The 20,618-nt window shown below is 42.1% G+C and overlaps 1 protein-coding gene across 1 annotated transcript; it reads right to left on the minus strand.

Moving 5' to 3' along the window:
• On the minus strand, positions 17,497 to 20,618 carry LOC8085040 (serine carboxypeptidase-like 34). Its single transcript, XM_002445157.2, has 5 exons — positions 20,258 to 20,618; positions 19,033 to 19,236; positions 18,804 to 18,896; positions 18,269 to 18,675; positions 17,497 to 18,162 (listed from the first exon to the last, which is right to left on the minus strand). Exons 1-5 carry the CDS (start codon positions 20,562 to 20,564, stop codon positions 17,668 to 17,670), a joined length of 1,506 nt encoding a protein of 501 aa, XP_002445202.1. The 5' UTR covers positions 20,565 to 20,618; the 3' UTR covers positions 17,497 to 17,667.

Raw genomic sequence — 20,618 nt, forward strand, 5'->3', positions numbered from 1 at the left:
TGAATATATTGAGTTCCATGAGTAGAGTAGTTCACACAAAAGCTTAAAAATAGAGAAAAGGAGAGCATTGTACTTAAACAGTATTTCAAGATTTAAAAATGGTAATAATATCATTTTTAGGAGAAAATTTCAACTTGATTATGCACCTCAGCGATCGCCATTGAGCACAATCGATTTGTGACTTCAGACACTCTATCTTTAATCAACAAAGAAGGGGCTTGGCAGTTCCTACTACATACAAAAAAGAATGATAAATTAATAAATCAGAATTTGGACAAATATTAACTAATTGCCTTTTTGTGGTTTCCAAACTTTACATGATTGAAACAAGTATGACATCAATATGTAGGCATAATAGATAATACGTATCAAGTTAACTGCAGTAAAATTATTATGAACTCTACACATAACTATGTCCCAATAGCACATATTCTATGAAGCAAGAAGCCAAGAAGATAATGTCAAAGAATTATATAGTATAGTAAAATTGTGATGATGGAAACATCAACATCTGTGTGCATACATGTGGCTTAATTCGAATGAGCAATTCAAGGGCATTGTACACAATACCAGTTTCATGTTAGCTGAAGTGCGGCTGCACAGTGCCTGGCTTTTGTTATCTATGTCAAAAAAAATAAAAAATATTTTAAAGGCCTATGTCTAATGATATTATTATTATTATTATTATTATTTCAATCCGCTTATCCGTGGCAGCTAAACTGGATAATTGTCACTGGGAGGATGTCTGAAGCACAGAGGATACTGAAAAGTGCTAACTTGTAAGGATAATCCAATAGCTAAACCACTTACCCTGACAAATCAATGGTAGTATCAAATTAACTAAACGAGAATTCATATCTAAAATGGTTGTTTCAAGAAATACGATTATCAACTACTTTGAAAGAATGGTGTGGTCAAGAAACAGTGATTTGACAACAACATATTTTGTTAGTAAAATTCACCAATCTGCAGTGCCAAATCCACACTATGGATGAGCGTTACGCCTCCATTGCGGGCACAAGTTCTTTTTAGTTTTATTATGCCAAACCAGAATTATTCTAGATAAAGTTGAATTGGATTTTCTTAATTAAGAACAAAGCAAACAAAAAACTAATGGCTAAGCATCTAATTATGAGCCACCTACAATAGAAAGTTTGAAACTTGTGAACAATGGTATTTACAAAATAAAACACAAGTAAATTGAGATACCAGAGATCAGATGCCTGGACCTTTTGGCTGGACATTGTCATTTGCCCGTGCTTGACTTGTTGTTTTTTAAATATCACCACTACTACAGAATTCATTTCTAGGGGCGGCTAGGAACCCTCTGTAAGGGCGGCTGCCTCGCACTTACAAATAAAACATTTGTAAGGGCGGATGCCCCAGCCGCCCTTACAAATGTATTTGTAAGGGCGGCTAGTGTTATCAGCCGCCCTTACAAATATCATTTGTAAGGGCGGCTGGTGACCCAGCCCCCCTTACAAATAGTATTTCTAAGGGCGGCTGGAGACCCAGCCCCCTTACAAATAGTATTTCTAAGGGCGGCTGAAACAACATCCGCCCCTAAAGTGATAATTTGTAGGGGCGGTTCAATCTACAGCCGCCCCTACAACCTATTTTTCAGCAAAAAAAAATTTTAAATCTGAATTAAAATATGACTAGAGCACGTAATATATAATTCAAATCTGACCACCACATATATAATATATATATATATATTCATCCACAACCACACAAGAACAATATAAACCACAAATTACATGTCTAATTCATCGCAAAGTCTATTACTTAACCATAATTCACAAGTTCAAATATTCCTACAAGTCCATATGCATCTTAGTCTAGATTGTTATCAACGTCCAAGACAGAGCTTGTGTGTCTCACGCAGGTGTTGGTGAAGTGGATTGGAGCCTAAGTCGGACCTTACATCATGGTAAGCGCCTTTAGAATCAACAATCTCGTCAATGATGAAGTTGCAAAGATCGCCGACGAGCCCTAGGAGTTCATCCTCCTTGATTAGGTTCCTTCGCTTGTCTTTATATTCTTTCCACTATAGGAGAACAAGTTTAAGATTTCATAACATGAGGGAACTAAATTTCATACTATGAGGGAACAAAGTGTGAAACTAACCAGATTGGGGTGTCTCGTGTAGGCACTAGTGTTACTCATCATACAACATATGTAATATCCACAATGGTTACTTCTAGGCCTCTGCTTGAGACTCTGTGTGTTTTGCATATGAAAATAGTAAGTAATGCTATTTCCTAACGTAATCGAGTATAACGATGTAAGTTACACGTACCGCACAGCGCGTCTTGATCGCCAATTCGCTCTTCAATTTTGGGCAATGCCTTCCTTTATGATATTCGACATAGTGCTTGAATGCCCTATTCAAATGGTTTTATCAATGATAACTTGTTAGTATCAAAAAGCAAAGTTTACATGTATGTATAGCAACATATAAAAGCAAATGAGGATTTGTATTACGTCTTGAGAATCGATATGAAGTCCTTGTATGTCGTTGGAGCATAATCTACCGAATCATAGACATGTGCCATGCTTAACCCAACATCGACCCCTACAACAATCCAGTGATTCCTGCATGAATTTAATCATTAAAGAAACAAATAAGGTTTTTTGCAACAAACTAAATATATCCAACAATGCTTTATTCAAGTATAGAGTCGAACTTACCCAAAGTGGTATGGTATCCATATCATATCATTATGCTGGAGATTCAGAAGAGCTTTAGAAATCCGTGCCGCAACCATATAGGCCTTTTTGCGAATAGCTTCTTTCCGGATCGCCTCTTTCTCCTCAACGGTTTTTCCAGCAGCTAGTTCTTCACCATCAAGTTTCCAGCGCTTGGGTTCATTAAAAATTGATGAAGAGATCCAAAAAGGATCTATATACCCAGCTCCAAAAATTGATGTGCTCATTTCAGGTAAAATGTCCTCAAAGTGTTCAAAATTGGCATATGATCATCATAGGCAGTGGCAATATGCTCAGTTAACAAATAAAGAAGCATCACAGGCTCAGTTAACAAATAAAGATACATAGATACAGTAGAGAGAAGAGAGTACAGTAGTAGTAGAGATTTTAGTACTAGAAGAGGAGAGGAGAGTTGGACAGTAGTAGGAGAGGAAAGCAGTGCTGAGTATTGGAGAGTTGCTCTATTTCATCATCGGCAAAACAAAGTAAAGGACATGAGAGGAAAGAGTGGGCAAAACAAAGTAGAGGACAGGAGAGTGATGAACTACATAAATAGTGGCCTCAGAAATATGTCTAGATCATCAGCTCATATTCTAAATTAATATATGCAGTTGGATAATTTCATCATCGGCAAAACAAAGGAGAAAGTAGAGGGGAGACTTGGCAGATATGGTCCAAATAGTGGCCTCAGAAATATGTCAATCATCATTTGATCATAAACTTGGAGCGCCACGACATCATAACAAATAAGAGTCAAGGTAAAGTAGGGGCGGCTGTTGTGATGATGCCAAGTCCCTCACAAGTTATTGATCATCAGCTCATATCCCATATTATCTATGGATTTAGACAAATCCATCATTGGCAAAACAAAGAAGAGGAGAGGATAGGAGAGGAAAGGGAAGAGAAGAGCATGGTAGCAGCTAGTAGTATTAGTAGAGTATAAAATGTAGCAGTGGTAAAAGACATCCTTGTTGTCCTGCAGGCTCAACACAGCAAGGGGCATTGATTCATCCATGCTGCCAAAGAGAAGATAGAATAGGATAACCTACCGGCAACCACAAACAAAAATCATAAACCAAATCGCAGCCAGTTAAGAAACATGTCTGAAGAAAGCTTAAGTTTCAACACCAATAATAATCCTTTTCAACCAGAGTTAGGATGTGGATATTTGCTTCTTAATTAGACCTCCGGGCTCCGGCCTATCTCATATTCATAAAAACCGAGATGCAATTGAGCAATTAACTACAATAGACCACTATCCACTACTGTATCTGAACTTATTTTGGATTGCAGCAAGTTGCAACGTGCTAGTTATTTTTTTATTGAACAAAACTTTTCTTTTCCTTTTTGCATTTTTGCAGCAACAAGATTCTATGACAGCTAAGAATTAGTGGATGCAAAAACTAATGCATTGATCAGTTTCACAAAAATTAGTGGATGCAAAAACTAATGCACTGATCAGTTTCACAGAAATTAATTCAGTTACTGAAGACTGAAAATAGCACTGCAATTCCCAGCAGTTAAATAAGCAATACAAATTGAAGGAGGGTTAACAATTCCCACAGAAGATTCTCTTTTTTCATATCTCGGTACGTTATTGAGACTCTTCCTACACCAACAGTAAACCTAGGCAATATCTCAGTATGGTATTAAAAATATAAAAAAGCCGCAAGAACACATCACTTGAAATTGAACCATATGTAAATAGGTATACATTGCATAATATATTGTGTGATGATTATGATTGTGATGAATCATTGCGTGACCTCTAGGAGTCAGGAAAGAATATATGCAGCAGAGACATACCCAGAATCACGTAGACAGCGTGGACGACAATGAAGCCCAAGCAGCACAAATAGACAGCGTCTCAGACCTCCAGACGACCAAATCTGGAACAAACCTGGGCACGAAGGCACCAATATCAAATCACAGCAAACCAGAACAAAAGAATCCCTCACGGAGGCAGGGGAAATATCTACAGCAGCAACATACCAAGAAGGTGAATAATCCGAAGAAAGACGCGCACAGTGAAGAAGGAGGAGCAGGGGCCCAGCTGCGGCGGACTTCCAGCGGACGTCGGCCTCCGAGGACGCGACCCTCGGCTCCGGTCCACAGGTGGGCGGAGTGAGCGGCCGGCGTGATGCCTGGTCTGGGCGGGGCGGGACGGCGAGGAGGGGGTGGTGGCGCGACTGCGCTGCGCGGCCGAGGAAGTGCGACCGCCGCCGCAAACAGACGAGGCGCTGCTTCGATTCCTTCGGCGGGAGGGTTTGGGAGGTGCAGGCGTGGCGGATCTCGAAACCCTAGACGCCGTGGGGCGCCGGCACGCGCGAGCACGGGCGCCAGCAGCGGGGAGGAGGGTGGAGGGCTGCCAGTGAGGACGGAGGAGGGAGGAGGGAGGAGGGCCGCCGGGCTGGAGGGAGAGGAGCGCACGGGGTGGCCGGCGGCGGAGTCGGGCAGCCTGCCGGCGTCAACAGAGAGTAATGCGCCCAAGACTTAGCCAAATTTTTTTAGCAAATGTATATATACCCGATTCATTTGTAAGGGCGGCTGGTGAGTGAGCCGCCCTTACAAATACATTTAAGCCGCCCTTAGGCCAGTCTGAGTGCATGGTGTCATTGCACAGTTTCCCAAACAAATTTGCTAACAAAGCCTCCATGAAACAAACATTGAAACACCCTCCACAATGCAACAGTTTTATTGTGATGTTTCCCAGACTGATAATTCAGGTCACAACAATGTATAATTGATAAAAAATTGAAACATACATCTAGTAACTCAAAACTTTGCATCTAGTAACTGAAAACTTTGCATCTAGTAATAGAAAACTTTGCATATAGTAACTGAAAACTTTGCATCTAGTAATAGAAAACTTTGCATCTAGTAACTGAAAACTTTGCATCTAGTAACTGAAAACTTTGCATCTTGTAACTGAAAACTTTGCATCTTGTAACTGAAAACTTTGCATCTTTCACAGTAGAAACTGAAAACTTTGCATGTTTCACAGTAGAAACTGATATAGTGCAGCATTCAAACGAATATACTACGATTCAAACATACTGCACCTTTGAATCAGAACTAACATATGAGACGTATTAGATAGTTAATATCTATAATAATATATAGCTTGGAGACATATTTATTTATAATAAAAATAGAAATTAGTCAAACCTAATCTTACCAAGTTTGTACTAATATGTATAATAATATATAGTAGAGCACGGCCAAAATATGAGACGTATATACTAAAAAGCATAGCTTGGAGTAGATAACTTTTCCAGATGGTAAAATGGCCTATGTATGAAATGTATATCTTGATGAGTTATAACAACTTTGTATTCAAAGGTTTTCAGGCTGAGGTCATTAAGTGCCTCGTTTGACCACGTTTGACCAAGTCAAGTCTTGGGTTTTTAGAACATGTGAACATAGTTTACTGAAGCTTTCTCAGATGATGAAATGGTCCATGCATGAAATGTAGGTTTTGATGAGTTCTAACACTCTTATATTCAAAAGTTTTTCATAAGGGGTCATTTAGTACCTCGTTCGACCACGTTTGACCAAGTCAACTATTGGATTTTAACAAAAAGGCTCTTTGACCGAACCTTAGACGGTCTCAACTTGAAAAATCATAAATACAAAGTTTGTCAATCACATCAAGATCTACATTTCTTATAGTGGTCAACTTTTCATTTGACTGAGTTTGTATCGCTCGAATCTTGAATTTTGAAATTTTGATAGCAACGTGCGAGTTTCGACACCCTAGATGGCCCCAACATGAAAAGTCATGAACACCAAGTTTGTTCCACTCATCAATATCTACATTTGATATATAGACCATTTTTCCATTGGAGAAAGTTTTATGAATGTGTAGTTCGAAATCCACAAGTCTCGCGTATTGTTTCATGAAGTCTATGTGAGATTCAAGATTTTGTGCATATATTCTACCAAAACTTTTCCGGATGGTAGAATGGCCTATGTATGAAAAGTATATCTTGATGAGTTATAACAACTTTGTATTCAAAGGTTTTCCGGCTGAGGTCATTAAGTGCCTCGTTTGACCACGTTTGACCAAGTCAAGTCTTGGGTTTTGAGAACATGTTAACATAGTTTACCGAAGCTTTTTCAGATGATGAAATGGTCCATGTATGAAATATAGGTTTTGATGAGTTCTAACACTCTTGTATTCAAAAGTTTTTCATATGGGGTCATTTAGTGCCTCGTTCGACCACGTTTGACCAAGTCAACTATAGGATTTTAACAGAAAGGCTCGTTGACCGAACCCTAGACGGTCTCAACTAGAAAAATCATAAATACAAAGTTTGTCAATTACATCAAGATCTACATTTCTTGTAATGGTCAACTTTTCATTTGACTAAGTTTGGACCGCTCGAATCTTGAATTTCGAAATTTTGATAGCAACGTGCGAGTTTCGACACCCTAGACGGCCCCAACATGAAAAGTCTTGAATACCAAGTTTGTTCCACTCATCAATATCTACATTTGATATATAGACCATTTTTCCATTGGAGAAAGTTTTATGAATGTGTAGTTCGAAATCCACAAGTCTCGCGTATTGTTTCATGAAGTCTATGTGAGATTCAAGATTTTGTGGATATAGTCTACCAAAACTTTTCCGGATGGTAAAATGGCCTATGTATGAAACGTATATCTTGATGAGTTATAACAACTTTGTATTCAAAGTTTTTTCGGCTGAGGTCATTAAGTGCCTCGTTTGACCACGTTTGACCAAGTCAAGTCTTGGATTTTGAGAACATGTGAACATAGTTTACCGAAGCACCCTAGACGGCCCCAACATGAAAAGTAGTCTCACAAACATACATAAATATATAGTCCGACTCACAAGCATACACAACAGGTAGTTTTACAGATACAGACACACACACACACTTATTCGAACTAGCTAGGACCCGCTGTAACAAATTTTGCCTTGCCACCTTTTCTTTCCCATGGCATTACGTTTTTTGGTAGGTTTCTTTCCACAACACTGATTTTCCTACTAAAGTCAGAAAACAAATGCATCTCTTCATAGTTATTGTGAGCTTCAACATCATCCACTCCATCAACTCCGATAAGGTGTTGTTTCCCAGGGACAACCACATGCATTATCTTCTTCCTCGGGGGGCGGATACTTAGCGGGTCTGGCAAATAGAAAACTTGTGCGACACTTGAAGCGAGCACCCAAGGGTCATCTTGGTATCCTATGTTCTGTAGGTCTAGGACTGTCAACCCAATCTCATTTACATTATGTTGCTTGATCCAGCGACATCGAAATAGGGCCATCTTTAGATCCCTTCCATACTCAAGCTCCCATATATCTTCAATTATGCCAAAGTAAGGGACCTTTCTCCCGTGCCCGTCGACCGCCTCACATCGAACACCACTGTTCTGGTTCACACTTTTACTATCCTTTGTGTGGGTGTAGTATGTGTACCCATTGATTTCATAAGCATTCCAAGACATCACTTGTCTCGATGGCCCCCTTGCCAACTTACTAATGACAATCGAATTTGCACTTTCTCCAGGTGGTATGTTGTGGTCCTTCAGCCATGAAGTTAGGCGTTGCTTGTGCTGTTTCATGACCCAATCATCTGAACGGCCATTCCTCTCCTCCATAATGATAGCCAAGTGTTCGTCAACGTACGGTTGCATCAGTTTTGTGCTCTGCAAGACACAGTAATGCGCTCGACTGACCTTTGTAAAATCATTGTCGATGAATGTTTTTCCACCACATGTGCCCTTCCCAGCCACCCTACCCTTGTGACGAGAATTAGGATTGCCAATCCCTCTCTGTACTTTTAGGAACTCTTGACAACACTCGATGACATCTTCAGTACTATAACCCTCTATCATGGAGCCCTCTGGGTGTGCTCGATTATGCACGTAACGGCTTAGGACCGACATGAACCGCTCATAGGACCACATTTCATGCAAGTAACAAGGTCCCAATGCCTCTATCTGATGAACCATTATATCAAAAAAAGCAGGAGGTAAACACATCTCTAGTTGGTTCTGGGTCTCCACAACGAAATCATGTAGGTCTCTCAGCTCTTCCCTGTGAATCGTCTTCTGTGAGATCTTTGACCAGAAGTAGCACATGCGGGTGATGGCCATTTTCAAAAACTCTGGCTTTATAGCCCTAATTGCAATTGGTAGGTACACTGTTAGCATCATATGACAATCGTGAGCTTTGCAGTAGTGAAATGATAGGTCCTTCATCGACACTAGCTTCTTTGGGTTTGCTGAAAACCCAGTCGGCACTTTGATCTGCCTCATAAAGTTGCATAAATCTCTCCTCTCTTCTAGGTCTAGGTTATAGGCAGCTGCGGGCAGAGTGTATTTCCCATTATCCTGGCGTACTGGTTGAAGCTCTAGCATCACCTTTAGTTGCTCCATGTCCCTTCGTGCTTTCAGTCCATCCTTTGACTTGGGTGTGTCCATCAATGTAGCAATGAGACTCTCGAAGACATTCTTTTGAACGTGCATAGAATCAATGGCATGGGGGACCTCCAATTGCGGCCAATATGGCAGATACTGAAAGAAGATCGATTGTTTCTTAAAAGGTACCCCTTCGATAGGAGGTGTGCTTCTATCTCTAGTCGTTCCATCCATTTTCTTCTTTCCATAGATGACGCGTATGGTTTTCACCATTTCATACACATATTTTCCATCATGACGTCTCTCTGGAGGTCGTTCTTCGTACTCTGGGATGTTGCCAAAGTACTTTAAGTATAGTTTACTGCGGTACCTGTGACCTTCCTTTAAGAAACGGCGATTCCCGATGTAAACACTCTTCTTGGATCCATCTAGGAACACCCACCTAGTATCATCCAGACAGACCAAGCATCCCATCTTGCCTTTGAACTGTCCAGACAAGGCAAACAACGCTGGGTGATCGTTGATAGTCACAATTATTATTGCCCTTAATGTGAAGGTCTCGTGTCGTAATGCATCATACATCAGCTCCCCAGTCCTCCACAGTTTCTCGAATTCTTGCATCACAGGCTCGAGGAACACGTCCATATCGAAGCCTGGTTGTCGAGGGCCAGAAACTAGAACAGTGAGGAAAAGGTACTTTCTCTTCTGACACAACCATGTTGGGATGTTGTACATGCTCAAGATCACTGGCCAAGTGCTGTGGTCACTGTTCCTCTCATTGAAGGGATTCATTCCATCGGTGCTCAAGGCGAATCGTACATTCCTTGGGTCCGAGCTGAACAACGGGTTGTTCATATCGAAGTCCTGCCACTGACTAGCATCGGCCGGGTGTGCAATGACATCGTCATCGACGTTGCGCTCAATGTCCCACCATGTCATGAGCGCTGCTTCCTTAGGGTTCATGAAGATACGCCTCAAGCGGTCGGTCACTGGCAGGTACCATATTACCAAGGCGGGAATTTTTCTCTTCTTTGCATCGTTGCCTAATGTAGTGTCCTCTAGTGGTTGAGATTCTTGTACCACCTTTTTTGCCCCCTTCTTGTTCCTCTTGTTCCCGGTGGAGGATTCTCCACCACTGTAAAGGTCATTGTTCTTGTACCGGCTGGCCCCACACCGCGGACATTTGTCTAGATCTTTGAACGTATCACCACGAAAAAGGATACAGTGGTTGGGGCATGCATCTATTTTCTCAACACCCATTGATAATGGACTTATAACCTTCTTCGCATGATATGTGTTGGTGGGAACTAAGTTTGGCTGTGGCAACACCCATGATAAGAGACCCAACAGATCATTGAAACTGCAGTCAGACCAGCCGTACTTTGCCTTCAAGATGAGTAGCTCAAGCACAAAACGGAGCAGTGTCCAATGGGTCGGACAACCCTTCTCAACACTGTACACAGTCTCCATCGATGCTTTTTTCACCCTCTCTACATTTTCTACACCTTTATTCCGCAGTAATATTTCTGGTCCAATCGCCCGAATCATGTCCTCTAAATTGTCAAAGTCATCTTCATCCCCCTCGCGTGCTCCTCCATCAGTGCTGACATCACCAGCATCATTAGCACCATCTTGATTGCCAAAGTACTGACCACCTTGTCCATTGCCACAGTCATAGCCCATTTCTTCTTCAAGCTCAGTTGTGTATTGGTGCATATACCTCTCGGCTTCGGCGGCATCTCCTAGATCAAAGTTGCCATCATCAATAACCGTTGTTTCGCCATGATGAGTCCACACTGTGTAGTTCGGAACAAATCCTCGCATAATCAGATGTGATCTAATGGTATTCAGATCTGCAAATGCCATAAGGTTCTTGCAATCTTTGCAGGGACAAATAATTGTATCCTTATAATGTGTCAACGTTAATGCATGCTTCTCTGCGGCTTCAATAAATTTATCCACCTCATCGCGAAAACCTTCATCAATCCTTGACCAACCATACATCCAAGAGTTCCTGTACTCCGTCTTTTAAAACAAAACAAAAATATAAAATACATAAAAAATAAATTAATGAAGAAAAAATACAAACTAGACATTAATTGTGTATATATTCATGGTAGAGGATAATTATTTAGTTGGTTATTAATAAAACTAAATATTTAGAAAAGAAATAAGCAACAAATATTATTTTACCAATTAGCAACAATTAGCAACAAAATGAAAATACAAAATACATAAAACAAGCATTATTTTATAAAATATTAACTTATATATTAATTAGTTGGCTATTAATGAAACTAAATATTTGGAAAAGAAATTAGAAACAAGTTTTATTTTACCAATTAGCCACAATTAGCAACAAAACGGAAATACAAAATACATAAAACAAGTATTATTTTAGAAAATATTAACTTATATATTAATTAGTTGGGTATTAATGAAACTATATTTAGAAAAGAAATTAGAAACAAGTATTATTTTACCAATCAACAATAATTAGCAACAATTATTAAATTATAATTATATAAATAAACTTATATATAGTTCCATTGTCAACAATTAGAAACAATTATTATTTTACCAACAATTTTTCATATCCAAACCATTCTAATTTCATGAACCATAAATAAAAAAATTAAAAAGCAAATCCTAGATCTAGAACTAGATGAACATACATGATAGAGTGAAATATATCACCACTAAAATCAAGCAAGAACGACCAATAAAGAGGGCAGCTCATATCTCTAACTAATTCCAACTAATAGCTTAAGAACAAGGGTCTAATTTGCTCCATACAAAGCTCAAGCACCATGGAAGAGAGAGAAAAGCAAAACTCAAATTACTCACTAACCAACCACTAAAACTTTAATTAAAGTGTTGGAATAGCATTTTCTTACCTTTTCTAAGCTCCCCATGATAGTTTTTGAGACCAAAACCTCCTCCCCTCACTAGAGCAATTTTTAGGAGGTGCCCAAGGCCTCCCAACCTTATCTCCTCGGGTTGGAGTGAGTGACCCGAGGAGGAAGAAGGCTGCAGCCATATATATAGTCGTGATTTGTAAGGGTGGCTGAATCACCAACCGCCATTAGAAATAAGTTTGTAAGGGCGGCTGGATCACGAACCGCCCTTACAAATCCCATAGTAAGGGCGGCTAGATCAACAACAGCCCTTACAAATGCAATCATTTGTAAGGGCGGCTCGTGTTACCAGCCGCTCTTACTGTGCTATTTGTAAGGGCGGCTCGTGATTAACTAGCCTAGTGCTGATGGAAAATGCACTATAAGGGCGGTTGCATCACCAGCCGCCCTTACAGTGAAAACCCCTTGGCTCTTACAAACCAATTCTGTAGTAGTGCACGCTTGACTTGTTGTTAGCAGTGTCGCAGGTTCCATACATTTATTTGGACAATCTACAATTTATCAAATAACTTATTATCAAATTTCTAAGCAATGATAATGTGTAAATTGTAAAAAAATATACTTAGCTGCAGCATTACATGCTATGCTCTTGGCCTGCTGAGGTACTGCCTTTTGCTTGCCTCTGCTTCGAGCTTGCTGTGGGCTGCAGTCGCCTGGGGGTTGGCCGAATAGGTCTTGGCCATTGTCGGGTTGGCTTGTGCTGTTGCCCATTGCAGTGCGGCCTGGAGCTTCTGCCTTCGGTGCCTGCCCATGGCATAACGGAGCCGACCTACTGCCTGTGCGCGATGCCTTTGCTCTGCCGCTGCCAAAGACCAGAGTGTCGGCTGCCTACGCTGCTCCCTTGCTAGGTGACTCAGCCGGATCCCAGATGTTGCTCGCCGCCACCGTCTGCGCTGCCCCAACCCTAGGTGCAAGGCTAGCAGCCGCCGTTCGCTGCTCTGTGATTCTGTTCGCGGAGTCGCAGTCGCGAAGGTGTGGGTTCTGGGTGCCGGGGGCTGCACCGCATGACGCCGCGGCAAGGGTCTAGAGTGAGGGACGCCGGACGCGGGGTGGAGGTGGTGGCCAGGTGCTGGTGAAGATCGGGACCAGGGAAGGAGATCGCCTGGGAGCTGATTGGGAGGAAATCTTCCTTTTTTTTTTGATGCGTTCCTATGGTGGAGTTACCTTCCTACTGGGTGGGGTGTGGCCATGTGGGACCGCAGGGGACTCGATGAAGCCGGCATAGACGGAGTCGCACGGGCAGAAGGACTGGAGGACGGTGGATTGTTGCACCAAAAAAATATCCATTTTTTAGTCTTTTTAGTTGTAGGAGATTGTGTCCCTACAAATAAATAAATATGCTTAATTAAAAAGAATATGAACCAACTGCAAATTTGCAACAACCAATCACTGTTTAACTAGAACACTAACCTGTGGTAGTACTGAACTTGTTGTTTGAACTGTTGTTGCTTGCTCTGGCGCGGCGACTGTGGTATCTGTCCCCAAATCAGTCGTAGCCTCTGCTTCGGGTTTCAGGCGCATCCGCTTGTGGTTCAGAGCTTCGATCCGTGGCGGCGGCGGCACAATAAAGACCGGAAACTGGAGCGCCACAGCAACACACACAGACTGGACGCCGGCGGGCGGCGGCGGCACACACAGAGGCACAGCTCTCTTCCCTAGCCCTAGGCGACGCATGAGAGGATTTTTTTACAAATCGGAGATGGGGTGACGCTGGACGGACGTAGGCTGTGCGTATCAATCTCTGCCTTCCGTGAAGCTCCCTTTTTGGGCTTACCGGCTTAGCAGGCCGGCCCAGCTAGATTGTGCACGGGAGAAACAAAAACACATGGGTTTTTTACTCTTATTTGCATCAAATAACTATTATACATGTATATGCAGTATGCACAAGACCTGTTATTTTTTTCTCAAAAATATTGGGTGTACATCGGTACACCCATGTCCACATACTGTGTCCGCCAGTGCTATTTCGAGCCATAAATCAGTGAGCTATTTCAAGCCTGACGAATAGATTATGTTATAAAGCCATAAATGTACATTCAGTTAGCATGATTCTGAAAACAATGTTAAGCATGGTTCAGTTATCTGAAAAAAACATCCTTACAGAGGAGCATCTAGTTGATTGCAAGTAAAAATACCATACTTCCTTCTATCTTACAAGAAAAAAGAAATTATCTGCAGCTAGATCAAACTGATGATAATTGCGTGCTTCATCTAACTGAAGGGCAAATTGAAAATATGACGTGAATCAATATGCTAATACTCAAAGTCAAATAAAGAACCAGACCTGCATCCCCTAGTGTACTTATGTGCTCATATTCAAAATCAAACAAAGAACTAGATCTGCATCCGCTATTACTCAGCGTGTAGACAGAGATATGCAGATGCAGGACTGAGGAGGGGTGCTCGGGCTAGAGCTGGCGCCTGGGCGTCCGTCATTACCCAAATCCCCCATAATCCTCATCCTAGCAATCTTCTGTGTGCTGCCAGAGCATGAAGCCGTGGTACTGCAAGGAATCTCCACGAGCGCTCGGATATGGGGAGTCAGTATGGAAAGGGAGAGGGCCGGAGAGGGTTAGAGAGAGGAAGAGCAGACACCTAGGGTTTCATGGAGCATAGGTGAAGGCACGGCCTGAGAGACGATGTCGTATTAGGGGCAACCACGCCGGCGACCACCAGCAGGGCTTGCTCGGTCGCGTCGTGGCTAGGGATGGCGGCCGTTCGGGGCCCTCGCGGCCGGGGGCGGCCATCCACTGCATTGGCGCAGCACTCGGCGGGGGCCTCCGACGCCCTGCCCTTGCGGCGCGAGCGGAGAGGAGCGTAGAGGAGGAGGAGGAGGAGGAGGAGGAGGGTTGTCGCTGCCGTGCCGAGGGCCAGCCACCGCGCTCAGGTCAATTGGAGAGGCAGCGGAGCCTGTGGCGCCGGCGCACGGAGGCGAAATGGGCGAGGCGAGCGCTGGAAGTGGGAGGGGCGAGGGGAAATCGATGCATGGGCGAGCAGCTGATCACTAATCAAAGATGATCCAGAAATCATGCGTCTGTCTTCTTACAGCTGAAGCAGTTATTGGAAGTATCCTGCATATAAATTGTAGAGATATAGTGGTAGTAACATTGTTCATAAAATATATATATCCATTTCATAGTATATGAAACTATAAGAGAGATATTTAAATATTGTGAACAATTTTACCACCACTTTATCGGATAAAGAAATGATCAAAATAAAGTTGTAGATCTTAATAAGTTCTACAACTTCTATGTTCATGACTCTTTTAGCTAAAACCATTTAGTATTCCAAAATAACGTTTAAAGTTGTCATTTTTTGAAATTAATATATATAAAATAATAGTTGTAAGAACACAATAAATTGGTATCGCATGATTTTAGAATTTTTTAGAGAAAAAGTCATCAAATTTGAAGTTAGAGGGAGAAAAACAAGTTACAAGTTTTAGCCAGAGATTAAAAACAGAAATCACAATTCTTCAACAATTTCAAAGTTTGATTTCAAACAATATTGTAAAGTAGTAAAGATTTCAGTTAAAAATATTGTCAACTACAAACTTACATAATATTTTGAGGTCTATAATTTTTGTTTTGGGTGTTTATCCATCCGAGGTCGTTTGAAAAATTCAAATTTTAAATTTTAGTATCAAAAAATTATTTTTTGTTAGATAGATGATTACAAATAAAACTATTTTGACATCTAAATGACCTTGAATTGAAAAAGCTTAAACTAAAAAGTTGTAGGTCTCGTCGAATACTACAACTTTAATATAAAGTTTGTCTTCATCGAACATTATATGAGAAACTTATGAAATTTTCTTGCAGCATCAACGTCGGTTGAAGCCACGAACGGATAGTGATAGTATCAATATCGGTTCTTAGCTAAAACCTGCAGTGATGACCCATTATCGTCGCCGGTTCTTGACTAAAACCGACAGTAATATTAACCAACAGTGAAGACCCGAATATCACTGTCGGTTGGATCTATCGCTGCCGGTTTAAGCCAAAAACCGACAATGATGTGCCGTGACGGGCTATCAACTGCAATGTCAGTTTTTTAAAATCTGACAATGATGAAGCCGACAGTAAAGACCCTGTAGTAGTGACATGTCATTAATCAGCTTCAATGCTGAGGATTGCCATATGACGTTGACAATGTTCCTTCCTATTGCTATCAGGACCGTATATGAAAGCATGGCCATCATCGCCTCAATGTGCTGCTTCTTCAACTAAATTGGGCGGAAGGAGATCGGCAAAGATAAATTAGGTGACTTAAAGCATTTCATGGTGGATACTATATATGGACCAATTTGAGTAGTGCTTCCCACCATCATTTTTTATATAATGCCGCACCTCATGATTCACATATTAGAGAAAACATTTTCCCACCCGTTAGGTCAGTTCTTTAGTAGTGGCTACTAAAGTATATCCTTATTTGAAAAGAAAACAAAAATTAATTTAACTGTTGCTAATAGATTTTCACTTTGCGCCGTTCCCAACTATTAGTACCTGATTTGGTATTTTCAGTATTTTTCGTTTGATACCTTTTATTTCCCACCGTTAAATTACACCCAATTGAGCTGGGTCCATATTTTTTCCCAGCCAGCATAAAACTCTTGATATATATAAAACTTCCTGTAAGAAACATATAAAGAAGCAAAACGCTAACAAGCGATAGTTATGAATTCTCATGTGCAAACCACTTCATGCAACTGATTCATTGACATCAGCCTATATCGAACTAACTCACTGCTGCCAATGATAAAATGAATAAGATCCCTAATTAACTGGATAGTTGCTTCGTCTTGTGCTTACTGGTCAAGTATATTTGCTTCATAAAATCCATATCTTTCTAATATTCTATGGTTACAAAGTATCATGCAACGACACGCATAGCATGTATCTTTTGTGAAAAATCATGTGGGTGTTAATTAGTGATGAACTTATGGAGCATATCATTTTCAAAATACCTTTATGTGGTCAGTTTCAGACTTGGGTTGGAGAACACAAGTGTTGCATGCTCTTGCATCGGTTGGGTAGCTAGGTATATCCTCTCCATTTAGTCAATTTTGGTCTCCATTAATCAGAAGAATATAAGGCTAATAAACAAATTAAGGTGGAAGTTTCAGACTTGGTTGGAGAAAGCATGCAAATCCTAACCGTTTCCTCTATATATACCTCTATTAGGAACACAACTGAAAACCTAGCCATTTAATTGTCGATTGTTTTAAAGGAATTTTGAGCCAGTCCTAGGTAAGTCCCAGATAACAAGGATTATATTGATTTATTTTCAGCACCGAGTTATCTTTGTGATAGGTGGGGTGGGGGTTCTATTTTTTAATTAGGAGGTTAGCCAAATATTTAAATAATAGATGAAATCTTGTCGGATGCCAAATATTTAAATAATAGATGAAATCTTGTCGGATGTGTCAAAAACAGCAACAACAACAACAACAAATCACGATCTTGCAACTGATTTATTCATGTAACAAAATGACCCGCGACTGATGATTTATTCATGTATAACAAAATGAAGAATGTCCAGCTAGTTGCTTGGTTCAAAACTACCTTTTTCGTTATTGTTGAACCTAGCTAGCTATATTAACTCTATCTAGATCAATCTAGATTATTGCTATTAACTCTATCTAGACGACAGCCTTGTCCGGCATCTCGTTTCCGGCGAGGAAGTGCGCGAAGACCTGGCTGGCCTGGACGGGTGTGATCATGGGCACCATGTGCCCGGCGCCGCGGACGGTGACGAGGGTGAGGCCGTCGTAGACCAGCGTGTAGCCGCCGACCTGGTCGGTGGTGAACCACTCGCGCCACTCCTTGACGGTGGCGAGCCCCAGCTTCCGCAGCGCGTACCGCGTCGAGGTCACCGGCACGCGGTCGTCCGTGTCGCCGCTCAGCACCCACACCCGCAGCTTGGCGTCCACCAGCTGCTTGATCGCCGGCAGCGTCGACGCCGGCGAGTCCGTCCAGTCGCTCAGCGCGTCGCTGCAGGGCTCCCACCTGTAGGGGATCATCCCCGTCACGTTGGCGTGCAGCGCCTTCTGCACGTCGCCGCGGTTCAGGTAGTCCAGCACGTCGTAGTCCACGCACGGGTCGTACGTGTTGTACGGCATCCCACGGTGAACCTTCTGCAACGCAGCATGAAATATCAGGCATCAGTTGCTCGTGTAGTTGTAGTTGTATAGGCGATCGGATCGACGAAATATATAGCTGGAAAACGTCGATCGATCTTACGGCGAGCGGCGTGTCGGCGAGCTTCCATGGCCGGCGTCTGGAGGAGGAAGAAGAAGAAGAGTTGGTGTGGCTGCGGCTGGCGTTGGCCATGGCGTCGGTGCACGCCGGCGTGTAGAGGCTGTAGAGGTCGATGTCGCGCATGACGCTGAAGAAGTGGTTCCAGGCCTCTTGGCACTTGTCGCTCTCGTTGCCGTCGTCGGGGAATTTGCACTCCCTTTTGATGGCGCCGTACACCTCGTCGGAGATGACGGCGTGGTCCCACGCGTAGTCGGCGAGGCCGCGGTCGTCGGAGCTCGCGTCCATGGCCGCGTTGCCGATCATGATGCCCTTGAGGTTGATCCGATCCTTCCTGTGCGCCTTCTTGTTGCCCTCCAAGATCTTCACGCCAAGCTGAGGAATGTAGTGCCCTGTGTATGCCATGCATGTATTCAATCATTGCTCCATGATCAGTGATGGATCTGTATATATACATATATCATCTTTATAGATAGATACATATATGCATACATATGCAACAACATGTGTATATACATACCCGCGTAGCTCTCCCCGGCTAGGTAGAAATCATGGCCCTTGAACTGCGGGAACCTCTTGAACCAGTTCAAGAGGAAGGCATGGGCGTCCGTTGCTTCAGTACGTTAACAGGGAGATGCATGCATGAATGTCAGTACAGAGAAATAAATATATATATATATATATATATTGATCGAGGATGAAGAACAAGTGTATATATATGGCATATATATATATGTATGTATATATACCAGTGAGCTCATCGCCAAATTGGCTGAGATCCTTGGTAGTGTTGGTGTAGGAGAATCCAACGCCTGCTGGGGACTCAACGAACAGGAGGTTGGCATCTTTGTTCCATGAATTAGGGTTGAGGCTGATCTCTGGCTTCCCCTTCTGCACCAAGAATGGACCCAGCTCCTCCAGCGCTCCATATCCCACCGACGAGCATCCCGGTCCTGCATGCATGTACACACACCGATCGAATATATATATAGGGGAATGCATCGTCTACGTGATACCATAATATAACACATTAGATGATCGATTGGAGGGCTTTGCTATGGTACACCCCTTACCTCTCACGGTAAATCATAGCTGTTGATTTTTAAGGACAAAATATTTTAATTAAAATATCTAAAAAGTGAAAATCATAGGCAACAAGAAGAAACAAACTCGTCCAGGAAGTCAGTGTACAATTAAGAATGGAATGTCATGCATGCACGCATTTATCACGTCGATTAAGCGCATATGTTATTTGTTTTCTATATGCTATGCCTGGAAGGAAATGCTCATTATATTATTATAAAAAAGGTTAATCACTACACTAATACTGTACATGTATAGTATAGTCATAAATCATGCTAATATTTTGTTTAGATCTAAAAATATTTCGTGAAATTTGCCGAATGTTTTATCGAAATTCCTGAAATTCGGTTATTTCAGTGGTTACCTAAATATTTCTAAAACCAAAATCGAAACCCTGATTTTAGTAGCAAGTGACTTACATACGAAGGTGTGTGAAAAAAAACGTTACAAAAAAAAAAGACTAAAACACACCTTATTAGCATGTCATGTCACGATGTCAAGAAAAAAGTAATAATTAGGTCCATCATATTGATTACAATTTACATCGTTCATGATCTGACACAATATGGAAATTAGATCTAATTGAAGATATTTTTACATATTTGCTAATATATACATTTCTTCCTTCATTTCTATTACCTCCTAGGAGGTAATATTTGATGAAATTCATCTACATCGACGGCTAATAGTTATTTGAGCGTACCACAACAAAGCCCATGATCGTGTAGATTAATCTATATAGATAACAGCAACCATACGAGAAACTGATGAATAATGAACCGATATGCATGCAAATAGATCTACATACTGCCCATACGTACATATATGCTTGCAGATCGATCTACTGCAAGCAGAGAGTAGGCAACAACTAACGTAACGTGTATAACGTACCTCCATTGAGCCAGAGCACGAGGGGCTTGTGCTCGACGTCGTGCGTGGCCTCGAAGAACCAGTAGAAGAGGGCACGGCCGTGGGACTCGTTGGCCGTCACGTAGCCGGCGAACTGCTGGAACCCGACCTCCGACGGCTGCCCCGGCAGGGCCTCCACCCGGTCAGCTTCCTGACGGTCAAACACATCCTCGTAAGGATCACGGTGGTGGCCCTTGCCGGGCCTCACGGCCTCCGCCGCCGTCCACGCGCCGGCGCCGGCGACGACAACGACGAGAACCACGAGCAGAATGTTTTCTGTGAGCGACATGGTTGTTTAATTGTTGCGTGCGATGCTAGCTAGGGTGATGATTGAGATGACCAG

Source organism: Sorghum bicolor, chromosome 7, assembly GCF_000003195.3.
Source record: "Sorghum bicolor cultivar BTx623 chromosome 7, Sorghum_bicolor_NCBIv3, whole genome shotgun sequence".
In the NCBI taxonomy this organism is placed as follows: Eukaryota; Viridiplantae; Streptophyta; class Magnoliopsida; order Poales; family Poaceae; genus Sorghum; species Sorghum bicolor.